Source organism: Heptranchias perlo, chromosome 2 (assembly GCF_035084215.1).
Source record: "Heptranchias perlo isolate sHepPer1 chromosome 2, sHepPer1.hap1, whole genome shotgun sequence".
Taxonomy (NCBI): Eukaryota; Metazoa; Chordata; class Chondrichthyes; order Hexanchiformes; family Hexanchidae; genus Heptranchias; species Heptranchias perlo.
This window is the reverse complement of record NC_090326.1, coordinates 85,904,344-85,917,142: the sequence shown is the minus strand read 5'-3', so window position 1 is coordinate 85,917,142 and position 12,799 is coordinate 85,904,344. Positions and strand designations below refer to the sequence as shown.

Genomic DNA, 12,799 nt, shown 5'->3' with positions numbered 1-12,799 from the left:
AACTGACAGCAATTTTGGAAGAAGACTTGATTGGAGCATAGTTCCTTCTCTGCCCGACAGGCTGAGGAACTGCAAGTTGCTAAACTGAGGTAATACAGTGTCATCACCGGCAGGAGGGTCTAATTACCGTGTGACCAGTTTCACTTATAAATGTGGACAAAGGATTTTATAATGGGAAAATGGGAAAAATGACACAAAATTGTAAGAAGAGCTTTACAGAAATTAACATTTTGTAGACAGGAAATGTTTGTGAACATCAATTGTTTTAATATATAGATCCATTAGACTTTTGTAATATTAATCGTAATAAAACTACTCCTAAGACCTGAACAACCTATTACTTATAGCTGTTGCATTTGAAATGTTTTCAGTGTCAAAATATGAGTAGTGAAATCTTGGAGAGAAAAAAAAAAATTGCTGAGCCACTGAATACCCTGGAGCTGGTACTGCTGTAAATATTTAACATTTATTTCCCATATCTACTAAAGTATTAATGCATGTATGTGAATGCTCATGTGTACATAATTGTATATTTTTCCAATTTCTCCTGCTCTGCAATTGACTGATTTGATTTTCTCAAGTTCAAATACAAGGCCAGCTGAATGATAAAAGACTAAACTAAGTGTCCAAACTTTGCCTGGTTCTTTCAGTTTTATACAGGATGCAGCAGAGCCATGGAGAACCTGAAAAGCTATTTACGATAACAGCTTAATTCACCGAGGGTTTAATTTTAAGGAAGATGTTTTGGTGCCGTTTGGCTCATCTTTGGAAGCTGGGTTTGAATCCAGTTCAGACGAAGTGAATATTAGCTTCTTTTTCTCCTAGCTGTTAGTCATTGGTGCAAACCCACAAAATATCACTCTCACTCAGAGAGAAACCAGTATGAGGAATGGAATTGTCACATTGATATAGTAACAGAGACTCTTTGTGGGTGATGGTGAGGAATATTGTTGAAATAAATCACTCAAGCTAAACTTGGTGTTGGAGTAACTTGTTGCTGTCGCTCGAAAAGAGAAGAACTTTCAGGAAATGTTAACTTTTTTGGTGGCAAATTCTTCCCATTCTTCTATCGGATCCATGAGAAAAAGGGACTTATCTTTTCCCTGTCTCTTTTCTGCCTGCCCCACTCCAATCATCTGATCAGGGAGGAGCAGGACGCTGGGCCTAAGGTCCACTTCTTTTGGGCACCATTCTAAAGGGGTGACGTTTTTAAACTGGGGACGAAAATGAGGCAGGAGGGCTGATTGTGTCCCTTTCACTTTGTTAATAGATCTGCCTTTTGCTTGCACCTGTTGTAGGCAGAAGCATTCTGCCCTTCCCCTCCACCCTCCCCCACCCTGCCCCCCTTTGGACAAATCCTGAAATTCTCCACACAACATATAGAGGCAGAGATCGGGGACATGATTTTAGCTCGGAGCCGGGAATCCATCCGTGCCAAGATATTCGCAAGGGAACCCGGAAGTCAAGTGAGTGTGTCACAATCTGCGATCGGGACTCAATTGAAGGTGATTATTTGTGCTTCCGGGTTTCCTACGCACCAGGCAGCCAGAATGACAAGGTGGCTGCCTCGCGGAAGGGAAAGGAGAGAGAGAGAGATTGTGGGCCGTGGAACAAATCGGAGGGGGGGTGCGTGGAGGGAGGTGGGGAAACGTGGACGACATCGGATGGGCCTTGGAAAAGATGAGGGGGGGGGGGAGGTTCACCATCAGGGGGCGGGGGTCCACCACCTGGGGAGGTGGGGACCACCATCGCGGGTGGGGCGGGGGGGACAATGTCTGGCTTGGCCGATCGCGGGTGTCTGATCATGCCAGGTGAACTTGTTGGGCCTGGATGAAGCACTCCTGTTCCTCCGGGCCCACAAGCAGTGCAATGAAAGCACTCACCTCATAGATCAGGCCCTTCCCTCCTGCTTTCACCTGACATGAATCAGAAGCAATGGGAAACCTAAACAGGTACAGTAAAATTCTCCTGACATTTCTAATACACAAAAAATTAAGTGCCTCAACTATTGCAATGAGGTACAGTGCCCTTTTAAATATCGGCCCGCCAGCTTTAAATGTGGACAGGACTTCCGGGTTTCTGTTGTGCACGTGCGTACAAATGAGCCTGAGTTAAACCTGGAAGTGGGGGCGTTTGAGCCGGGATGCGGTCCAAAAACAAACTATTTTTACTGCACACCCGCCCCCAACCCACCCGTACTTGGGGGTTAAAATTACCCCCCTGGTATCACAGGTCTTTATCACTTTCTCCTCTCCTTTGCACCTGTGAACTGAGCATTTCCCAGCTGCATTCCATGCTGTGCAGCTCCTTCCAAAAACTTCGCACCCTAGTCCTACAATTCCATTGGCTTCCCCAGTTGCTCACTCAGGATGAATCTGATGGTGTGCAGCCACAGAGTTCTGTGTGACTCTCTGTTGAGCTTCAAAGCCTGTACCATATCCATCACCAAGAAAGCCTATTTCCAGCTCCACAACATTGCACTTATCTCACTTCCACAGCCAATGAAACTCTCATCCTTGCTTCATTACCTCAAGCCTTAACTTCTCCAATGTTCTGCTCATTGGCCTCACAAGCTCGTACATATATTTCAATTCTTCTAAAACCCATCGCCCACATCCTATTCCGTACAAAGTCCCACTCCACTTTCTCACTTGTCTCACCGTTGACTGCCTCACCCTATCCTACCTCTGCAACTTCTCCATCCCTGTGTGCCAGCTCGCACCCGCCATTCTTCAAACTCTGTCCCTCATCACCACCCCCACTGCCCCCCTCCATTTCACCATTGGCGGCGAGAGTCTTTAACTGGCTGCGCCTTACACTCTGGAACTCTCTCTAAACCCTCTCCCTTGTTACCTCTCTCACCACTATGATATATGTCCTCAAAACCTACCTCCTTGCTCATACCTTCAGTCACCTCCCCAATTCTTCTTCTACTACTGCTCGGTGTCCACTCCACTTCTGTGAAGCACCTTGGGACGTTTACTGCATTAAAGGTGCTGTTCAAAAGCAAGTTGTTTTGCTTATCTTTTTTTTCTTACAAGATTCTATTAGACAAATTATTAATCCTATATTATTTCTTCAGGATAGAAGGTTCAGAAGAAGTACATTTGTTCATTGTAGTTTTGTTTATGTTTTACAGGAAGGAGTCTCTATGGTTGAATGGAAAGGCAGACGTTTTAAGATATTATACTGTTGTTTGTGAATTAGGAAACAGATGTGTCTGGTAATCTTGCCTCAGGCTGAATGCAATCTTGTAATGTTTCTGTAAGGGTAAGATTTATCAGCTTGAACATCCCACCCTGCTGGGAACACAGGGTATCATAACAAGCTGCACAGCGCATAATTCATACAAGATTGTTCTTCACTATTTGTCTTCAACAGTAATGAAACATGTCAACTCCTAAGATAACAAAAGTTTCCACGCAGATTTAAGTGACTTCACTGTCTTTCTCAAACACACAAACTGAAATAGATTTTGATGATCATATTTGGACACCAGGATGCATCAACAAAATTTATTGTGCCATAATTATTTTATTAAGAAAATGCCATTAAGAAACATTGCTATTTTCATTCCCGATATAATATTTAACATTAGAATTTTACATGATGTAATTCATGTTGCTGTTGAATCTGTAATCTGAAAATGAATTTTAGTCTTTAGGGAAGTTGGTGTCTGCCATTATAGCAATTAACAAATTACCCTCCCTAATAACTTTTATTTTAAATCTATGTGAAATATTACAAGTTGAGTTAAATTAGGTAAGGCAGCTTTTCAGAATATGAGTCACTTTCTATAGGTGATTTTAACATTTATTGTAAGATCTAATGGTGATTAATAACTAGTTTTGATTCTTATAAATAGCATATATCATTTTTGTTTAACATGAATATTTTAAAAACTTAGGATGTTGGGAACCTTTTTGATTCCCAATTTCTCAGTGATATTTCTAGTTCCTGTTCTGGTGTACACTTACCCTGGCATTGGTCCACCACTGGCAAGGCTGTAAACCTGGCGTGGATTCAGAAGGAACTGGAATTTTCTGAAGATTCTGTGAAAAGAGTATAAAAATATACCAACTATTTCTTAAAGCAATCTGTTTTATGTTAGATTACTGTTTCAGTTTTTTTTTTAAAGTTGAATTTGATAAAGCAAAAATGAGTCTTTATAGACAAAGTAATATATGTGGATTCATCACTTAATAGTAATAAAGAAGTGATCTGTATTGTTACTGTAATCATTTTAATTTTAATGATGATTTATAATGAAGATCTTTTTCAGGAGTGTGCTAGGGTCAAGCTTGTACTGGTGTCACACCTAATTAATGTCCCCAGGTAGTGCTCTCACAGAAATGTGAGTTGAAACAGTGCACAAGTCACAGGGGAGGATAAATGGAGGCACTTGTAGGGGATATTAACTAGACATGACACTTGTATCAGGTCATTTGTTTTCCACACTTTATTTTCACTGCACAATTATTGACTGGCAATTTCAATCATAAAATATTTAGTATTTCATTGCAACTAAACGGAATTACAGAAATGTAATTTTACAAAATTACCTGCAGGTTTTGCTTGTTCAGATTTTTATTTTAAAAAACGCTTACTGAGCGGAGCCATTTCAACAGCACTTTACATTTGTCGGGGATGGGTAGGATCTTAAAAAAAAAACTGACTTCATCAAAAAAGTGCTTAATATTAAATCAGAAGCTTGAAATAATTTGATATTTTTTTAAAATTACAATTTTAAACATTACAATAGTCAACTGATTTCAACTATTTCATTGCTAGTATACTTATTTTAATGGTATTAAAAAAGTGGTGCTGCTAAACTGTTAGCTTGTTAGGCATAAGATGCTAACCATTACCCTGTGGAATAAGCAGGAACTCGAGGAAGTTAGCATAAATACAGTTGGCACGCATTTAAGGCTTATGCAGAACCGCATAAACTTCCACACTGTCTGTCATGCAATTACAGCCACCTCTGTGACTAAAGAATATTTACTGCAGCTTTTACCAAGTCTTAATGCCATCAACTGTAATTTGGCAACAAAGACCACAAAATTCCTCAGGTCACCATACCAAGCCTGATCATGCCCCACAACGCTGACGCCGCCAGAGTTGGTGGGGTCAGTGAAAGGGGACCTCGTTAACATGGGGCAGGCGGGCGCAAGCACCCTTTGAGCGCATCTCTGGCACTCACCTGCCCCATGCACGTAGAAAGTCACCCGGTCTACGGCCTTGGGGGTGTTGGGGGCGTAGGTTGTCCAGACCCCATTCGCCTCAGCCCACTGAGCAAGGAGTCCAAATTGGTTAAATATTTTTGTAAATTTTTTTTATAAGTCTTCAGAGATCCAGTTCACTTAACTGGCCTGGACGCTAATGGTGAGGCCCACAATCACCCTTGTGGAGGCCAGTATGCTGCTACTCACTTGGCACAGAAACATTGGGTCCCTTTTCAGGGTGAAGAGGGGGAATTTCTGGCTTAGAGAGTCCTCATCTTTTGCTCCTTCTGCTGGTTATCATTGACTTTTAAGGTGCGGACAGAGGTTTTGTCTCTCACAAGGCAGCTAGGAAACTCCCAGAAATGGTGGAGACCCCTTCAACCAGGTCCTGGACAATTTCCTGGGTGTTCTGCCGATCTCCCACCAGAGTAATTGCAGAGCTTCCAAGTAATTTCAGTTGCCAAAGATTTTTATTCATTGCCATTTTTGATACGGCAGAATGACCCCCTATGTTTGAGTCGGAGTCTGTTTGCCTAAAGCCAATATCTGCAGTTATATTTAGACAAACACTTCCCAGTGCACAATCCTAATTACAGTAATGATTCTGTAATTATGGAAAGTTGTCATTTGTTCTCGACATTTAGGATTGCGGTGGTATTTCTGCGAAAATACAAACATTTTGCTATGTTTCTTTTTGTTAATATAGACAACTTGGAAACACAGAAATAGGAGGCTCACCTTTCTCCCTGCTTCCCACCACTTTTGGGGTTGACAAACACCAGAAGTGGATGCGTGCCTGGAATTGGTGTGATCTGGAAAAAGGTATCCAAATTATGAGATGTTCATTCAATGATCACTGTGCAAGGTTTTTTTATTTAATTTATGTATCTCATTTTTTTTTAAGAAGTGTTCAAATCCCATCAGTGCTACGTTGAACAGGCCACTAACAGGTGAACGGCAGCACAAACCCTCGCCCTGAAATTTTTCCCCTTCTCCCTGGAGAGGCATCCGGCCTCAGCTTGATATCTCCCCAAAACAGTGCAGCTGAAATCAGCAACTCAGCCCATGAATGTAGCACAGTGCTGCCTCTACACGATGCACCAACACAGGAACAGCACTATCAAATATGACAATGCAGATTTCTACATTAGGTCAAGACCTCAAAAATTAGAAACTTTTAACAAAATCCTGGAACCCTGTACAAACAGTTAAATCTTATAACAGAACAGATAATTTTCTTCGATTATGTTTGTCAATTTTTTGGAGTGATTCAAATTATATGTACATGAAATTTATGTATTGTATATGCATGAAAGGCAGCTGCAGAATTACAAGTTTCTTGCCTCATACTTAAGGTAACAAGTGAAACAAGCCAAGACTCCAGCTAATCTACTTGATAAGCTTACCAAAGTAGAGACATTACTTCAGCACATTGGGGCTTATTTTTACTATGGATGCCCGGTATAAATGGAGTGATCATGGCCTCCAAATGGCATCGGGTCACTTATCGCCCCGTTTATGCTGCGCATGCTACACCCATTTGTACCAGCGTTGAGCGACCAAACCTGCTGACCTTAAAGGGACCGCTGCAGGTTGCTCAAAAAAATGTCCCAATATCATTTCCATTTTTTTGTGAGGCCAAGACGAGCAGTCCCGCACTCCAACCCACCCCCCCCACCTGATCATTTCCCCCCTGAGGCCTGAACTGTTGGCAGGTTGTATATAGCAGCCGGATGATTTCCTGCCCTCCTCAACTGGCGAGCTGCATCAGAGCGTTGGTTTGGCACATGCAGCTCGTCACTTTGATGCAAATGAGGCCCGGGCCTTGAAATGACTTGGGTCTCATGGCCGCCCGCCGACTACCCCTTTTGCACCAATACTTAAATTCAGCTCCATTGATTCAGGGGAAACATTAATGCTGGGAATGTACACAATTCTTGATTCCTTTACTTTTGGTTGGGGTTTTCACAATGACAGGGCTATTAACATTTTGGAACGAGTTAAACATTTCATATCACATTCGTTAAAAAAAACTTATGGAAAAATATCAATGCATTATTTAAAAAATAATGGCAAATAAACATACAAGAAGAACAGCTAATACTGCAACTTATATTGAAGAACCACATAAGCTTGCACCTCAGAGCATACAAATTACAGGTTGGACAGGAGCTCCCTGTCCTCATGAATTGTTTTGAAAGCAATTCTTTTCCATCAGATTTTCCATAGACTTACCAACTTTTACAGTTAATGAAGTAGCATATTTAATTGAAAGTAAATCTCTGATCATTAAGTGTCATTATCATAATTGGCACAGTGGCATTTGGCACCACACACTTATTTAATGTTAACACCTACACAATCTTAACATCTAATGCCATGAATCAACGAGTGCTTTATAGATAACCCCTTTGAACTCTGGAAACTCTGCACCCCAAATTTCAAAGCAATGCCCTACATTTTCTTACCATTCCTGTACAAAATAGACACAAACCTCCCTTGGGATTTTGTCATATTTTTCTTTCCATGATCGTGCTGCTGTCCTTTTCAGAGCATTAACTATGTGCCAATGGAGCACAGAATGACAGAGATGAAGTACCTAACTACCTCAGTATGAAGTCCCGATGGAATCAGGTAAATTAATGAGACTCATCCAAAGGTTATGTATGATCTATTACTTCCTCTAATTATAAATAATAATCCTGATCATTATGCTGGTTAGCTATAAAGAACTAAGATAAATGTGCTTAACCATGATTAATAGACATCAATGAACTGCATAGGTCTCTTTCGTTGCCATGGTATCTCTAGACTGCGCTGCAGTTACTTCTTTTTGTTTCTTTTTTTCCACTGGCACAGACACTAATTCTTTGGGAAGTAAATATGAATTTGCTTTGCAAATCAGTTTCAGACTTCAGCAGTACTTAACAACCCTCTTAGCGCACCATTCCAAAGAGTTAAAATACTTTAAGAACACCTGAATGGACACACGTGATCACTGCAATTAAAGAAATGATTTCCTGAGCAACACTGTAAAAAAAAAAGTAATGTTATTTTCAGCACTAGTGCTAAAATGCTGCCTGACAGCTGGAAGCCATAACTTAATAGTGTGTCATAATGGCAGTGCCAAAGCTGGAGAGATGACAGCCTTATCGCTCGTATTGCAGCCTACAGTTCATTGCTGAGACCTGAGGGCAAATAGCTTGGCAAACAATGTTCATTTTACTATATCCTGAACTACTGTCACTTTACTGTACATTAACCAGAGCTACCCTTACTCTGTTAGGTCATGTCAAAAGGCAATAGTAGTTTTGGCTTATTATGTCAACTGCCATATTCTTTTATTGTTTCCATGGAATGAAACACAATGATTGAAGAACTGTCAAGGTGGGAGAAATAAGCCATTCATTTTTCATACCATCAGTCATGAATCAACATCCAGTCCAACAATTGCCAGTGAGTGCCATCAGCACAAAATGTACTATTGCCTTTTGATGCCACTATTTCCCTCCCCCCCCACCCCACCCCACCTATTTTCCTTTCCTCTGCCTCTGAAGGTGATGGCTGGTACTGATATACGGTTCCAGAGATGCCAGCCTCCCTTCAATAACTTGCCAAAGTGGCCATTCTTCATGTGTGAGCTTGTGCGAGTGTCGGCAAGCTATTTAACTATGGGAGCAGATCCCGACTCTGCACTGTGTTCTAAAATTTCTGTGTATTTCAGATAAAATTTTAGATAGGCCAATCTATTTCAAATGCAACAAAGTCATTTTTTGAAGAAAAGATAATTAGACAAACGTGAGAAAAAATAGACAAATACAATTTAGAGATAGTTGTTTGTTTCAAGGTGAGATAGCCTGCCTTGGTTAATGGAGATGTTTATAATCAGAATCTAATCAGATTAACTTTATTTGGCAAGTGCCTCAGATTATTTAAATGATTATTTGCATAGAAGTTTTGCACTGTAGAAGTAAATGAATTCCTTGTGATTGTTGCAACTGTTCATGGCACACTACGCTGAAGGAAACATTTCAATCGGTCTAGTAAACAACTCTCCATACAGCAAGGGGGCTGCGGTTCGCATTCCATCCATTTGAGTGACAGAAATAATTAATATTCTAATTACCTGCCTGTTGAGAAAGAATCTGCCTCATCTTCAAAGAAATATGCTTTATAAAAGGATTGTTTTGATCTGGAATGTCAAAATCTGGCTTGGAGCAGTACATGTACTTTGGGCTATTCTCATTCTGGAGTTCCCTTGCTTCAATTGTTTGATGGGACACATGCACTGAGACAGAGCTCTGTCGGTAGAAACCTGCACCATGATCAACAAAGACTCAAGGAATAGATTTTGAAAAGGACGATTTTGGACAATACTATTTTGGTTTTGGAAATCATTTAAATGATTATATTAATATTGAAAAATATCTATATAATCTTTTGTAATTAAATATTGTGCAAATATATTCAATCATTAGTTTGGCTTTGAACGACACAGTGTGACAACAGAGTGTTTTCCACCTTTCAAAAAGGACAGAAGTGTGTGCTGAGGAGCCCATTTAATCTCTGGTGCAAAATATCTTGGCAAAATGGACGAGGTGATTTTTGTATATGGCATTCATCAGGCGGGCAGTGGGTAGGCTGTCCAGTCTACTCGCCCAATGACATTGGTGGGTGGCCTGATTAATTTTCGTGCTCAGAATATAAGAAATAGGAGCAGGAGTAGGCCATATAGCCCCTCAAGCCTGCTCTGCCATTCAATAAGATCATGGCTGATCTTCAACCTCAACTCCACTTTCCTGCCCGATCTCCATATCCCTTGTTTCCCTTAGTGTCCAAATATCTATCAATCTCAATCTTGAATATACTCAATGACTGAGCATTCACAGCCCTCTGTGGTAGAGAATTCCAAAGATTCACAACCCTCTGAGTGAAGAAATTTTTCCTCATCTCGGTCCTAAATGGCCAACCCCTTATCTTGTGACTATGGCCCCTAGTTCCAGACTCTCCAGCCAGGAGAAACAGCCTCTCAGCATCTACCCTGTCAAGCCCTCTAAGGATTTTATACGTTTCAATTAGATCACCTCTCATTTTTCTAAATTCCAGAGAGTACAGGCCCATTCTACTCAATCTCCTCATAGGACAACCCTCTCATCCCAGGAATCAATCTAGTGAACCTTTGTTGTACCCCCTCCAAGGCAAGTATATCATTCCTTAGGGTTCATTTAAAAAGAACAGGTGAGCTGCCTGCACTAATCGCACTGCTTATAGTCAGCTCACTGTTTTGGAGGGCAGGAAATCTGGCAGGCCAGCTGGCACTTAAAGACAGCCTTCGGTCCTTAAAGAGGAGGTCCACTTTTCATAGATGGTCAGTGCAGAGCGCATTACTGAGGCAACGGCAGCATGACGTTGTCCAAGGCCTCCTGATTCTCTGACACATGCTATGGAGGTGAAGTAAGGAATAGAAAAGAGGTTCTCTTTTCCTCTGATGAGTGACAAATGTCCTGGAAAATTAGCCAGCAGCAGTGGAGTGAGGTGGCTGGGCAGGTCACTGCCAACAGCAAAGTTCCAAGGACCTGGCTGCAATGCAGAAAGAAGTTTAATAACCTTATCAGGACTGGCAAGGTAAGACTCTCCTTCACATCTCTTTTATTCTCTGTAGAGTCCTACACTACTTTACATTAACCCCAGCATGAGCAATCCTTCCCTTTCCCACTTCCCGTGCCTCTACTCCAATTATAATGGGGCAACTCACTACACTTCCTTCTGCTTGCACTCACACACTCAAAACCTGTTACCACCCTCACAATGACTTCCACTTCTTGCCCACACTTGCTGCTTCTTCCTTTTAGCATGCACATTATGCTAAGCTGCCTCACATATCGTCAAAACCCTTCAACGTGGCACACACTAACACATTCCTAGTCTTCTTGCAGGAAAAGCTGGCACACACATGAGGAGATACATCACAAGCAGAAGTAGGTCCCACTACATTACAAATTCTGACAACAATGGAGAATGCAGCCATTAACATCATTGGTAGAAGGACATCCAGCATCGGAGATGGCGAGGCTGGAGGACACTCCCAACACGGTGTTTGGGCGGCTTCCCTTCCTTTTCTCTTTCTACTTAATTCTCTCACTGACACACACTCACTGAGCACTGACAACCTGGTGCTGCACTGTGCTGCCACTCATCTGCTACTGCTTCCCTTTGACATTACATGCTAACCCTTCACACTTTACCCTGCAGGCACATAGACAGACAGGCAGAACCCTCCCGAAAATGTACCATCACTCGCTCTTACCATTCCAAGCAGCAGCATAGATATTGGCACCCTGCGTGGGATGGATTACAGGGATCTACACTGGATGAGTCACTGAGCAGAAGTGAGCAGGAGGAGGTGCAAGTGGAAAGAACAGCCCAGGAAATGGCTCATTGGAGATCAAGCATGCCTCCTTGCTCCGCTGATAAGGAGACTTTAAGCAGATGCAGACTCTAAGGACCCAGCCTTTAAAAGAAAGATGCTTTCTGTGCACCAGCCATCGCTGAATGTAATGGACTGCCTGCCGGGGTGCTACCACAACATGTTGAAGAGAGTAGAAGAGTCTACTACCAACTCATGTGGGATGCTGGCAGTCAACCATCGAGCAGGTGCTCACTTCGCCAACAACAACTTGCATTTATATAGCAATTTTAACGTAGTAAAACATCCCAAGGCCCTTCACAGGAGGGCAATCAGACAAAAATTTACACCAAAGGAGGAGATATTAGGATGGGTGTCTAAAAGCTTGATCAAAGGGGTAGGTTTTAAGGAGCCTCTTAAAGGAGGAGAGCGAGGTGGAGAAGCAGAGAGGTTTAAGGAGGGAATTTCAGAAACATAGGGCCTAGATGGCTGAAGGCACGGCCTCCAATGGTGGGGCAAAGGAAGTAGGGGATGCACAAGTGACCAGAGTTGGAAGAATGCAGAGTTCTCGGAGGGTTGTGGCATTGGAGGAGGTTACAGAGATAGGGAGAGGCGACGCAATGAAGGGATTTGAACACAAGGATGGGAATTTTAAAATCAAGGCATTGGTGGACCGGGAGCCAATGTGGGTCAGCGAGCACAGGTGTTATGAATGAACGGAACTTGGTGAGTGTTAGAATACGGGCAGCAGTGTATTGGATGATCAGAAGTTTATGGGGGTGGGGGGTGGTGGGGAGGACGTTGACTGGACAGTAAAGCATTGGAATAGTCTAGTCTGGAGGTAACAAAAGCATAAATGAGGGTTTCAACAGCTGATAGGCTGAGGCAGGGACAGAGACAGAGACAGGCAATGGACGCTATTGCTGGTGCCTCTGTGCAGCAGCCTGTAGCACCAATAATAGCATCTCTCTGGGATGATCATGTTAGGGCCATGCAGGCTCTGGGTTCACTCATCTCCTCTGTTTCAGACAGGCTGGGAGATGGATAGTGCCTTCAGCTGGATCAAGGATATGCTATAGTCTACTCTCCAAGAAATCAATGAGAGTCTGAGCTGCAGCGTGACAGCAGGGGCAGTCGTGCAATGGGAATGCAACATGTCACCCTCTCT

General features: G+C 42.3%; 1 protein-coding gene across 1 annotated transcript in view; it reads right to left on the bottom strand.

The window, feature by feature from the left end:
* Nucleotides 1-12,799, bottom strand: part of dgkb (diacylglycerol kinase, beta) — a 635,142-nt gene that overhangs the window by 356,789 nt on the left and 265,554 nt on the right. Inside the window, exons 14-15 of the mRNA XM_067998463.1 lie at nt 5,964-6,037; nt 3,978-4,052 (exon numbers count right to left, since the gene is read on the bottom strand). Coding sequence (XP_067854564.1) covers nt 3,978-4,052; nt 5,964-6,037 — 149 coding nt within the window. The remainder of the gene's footprint in view (nt 1-3,977; nt 4,053-5,963; nt 6,038-12,799) is intronic.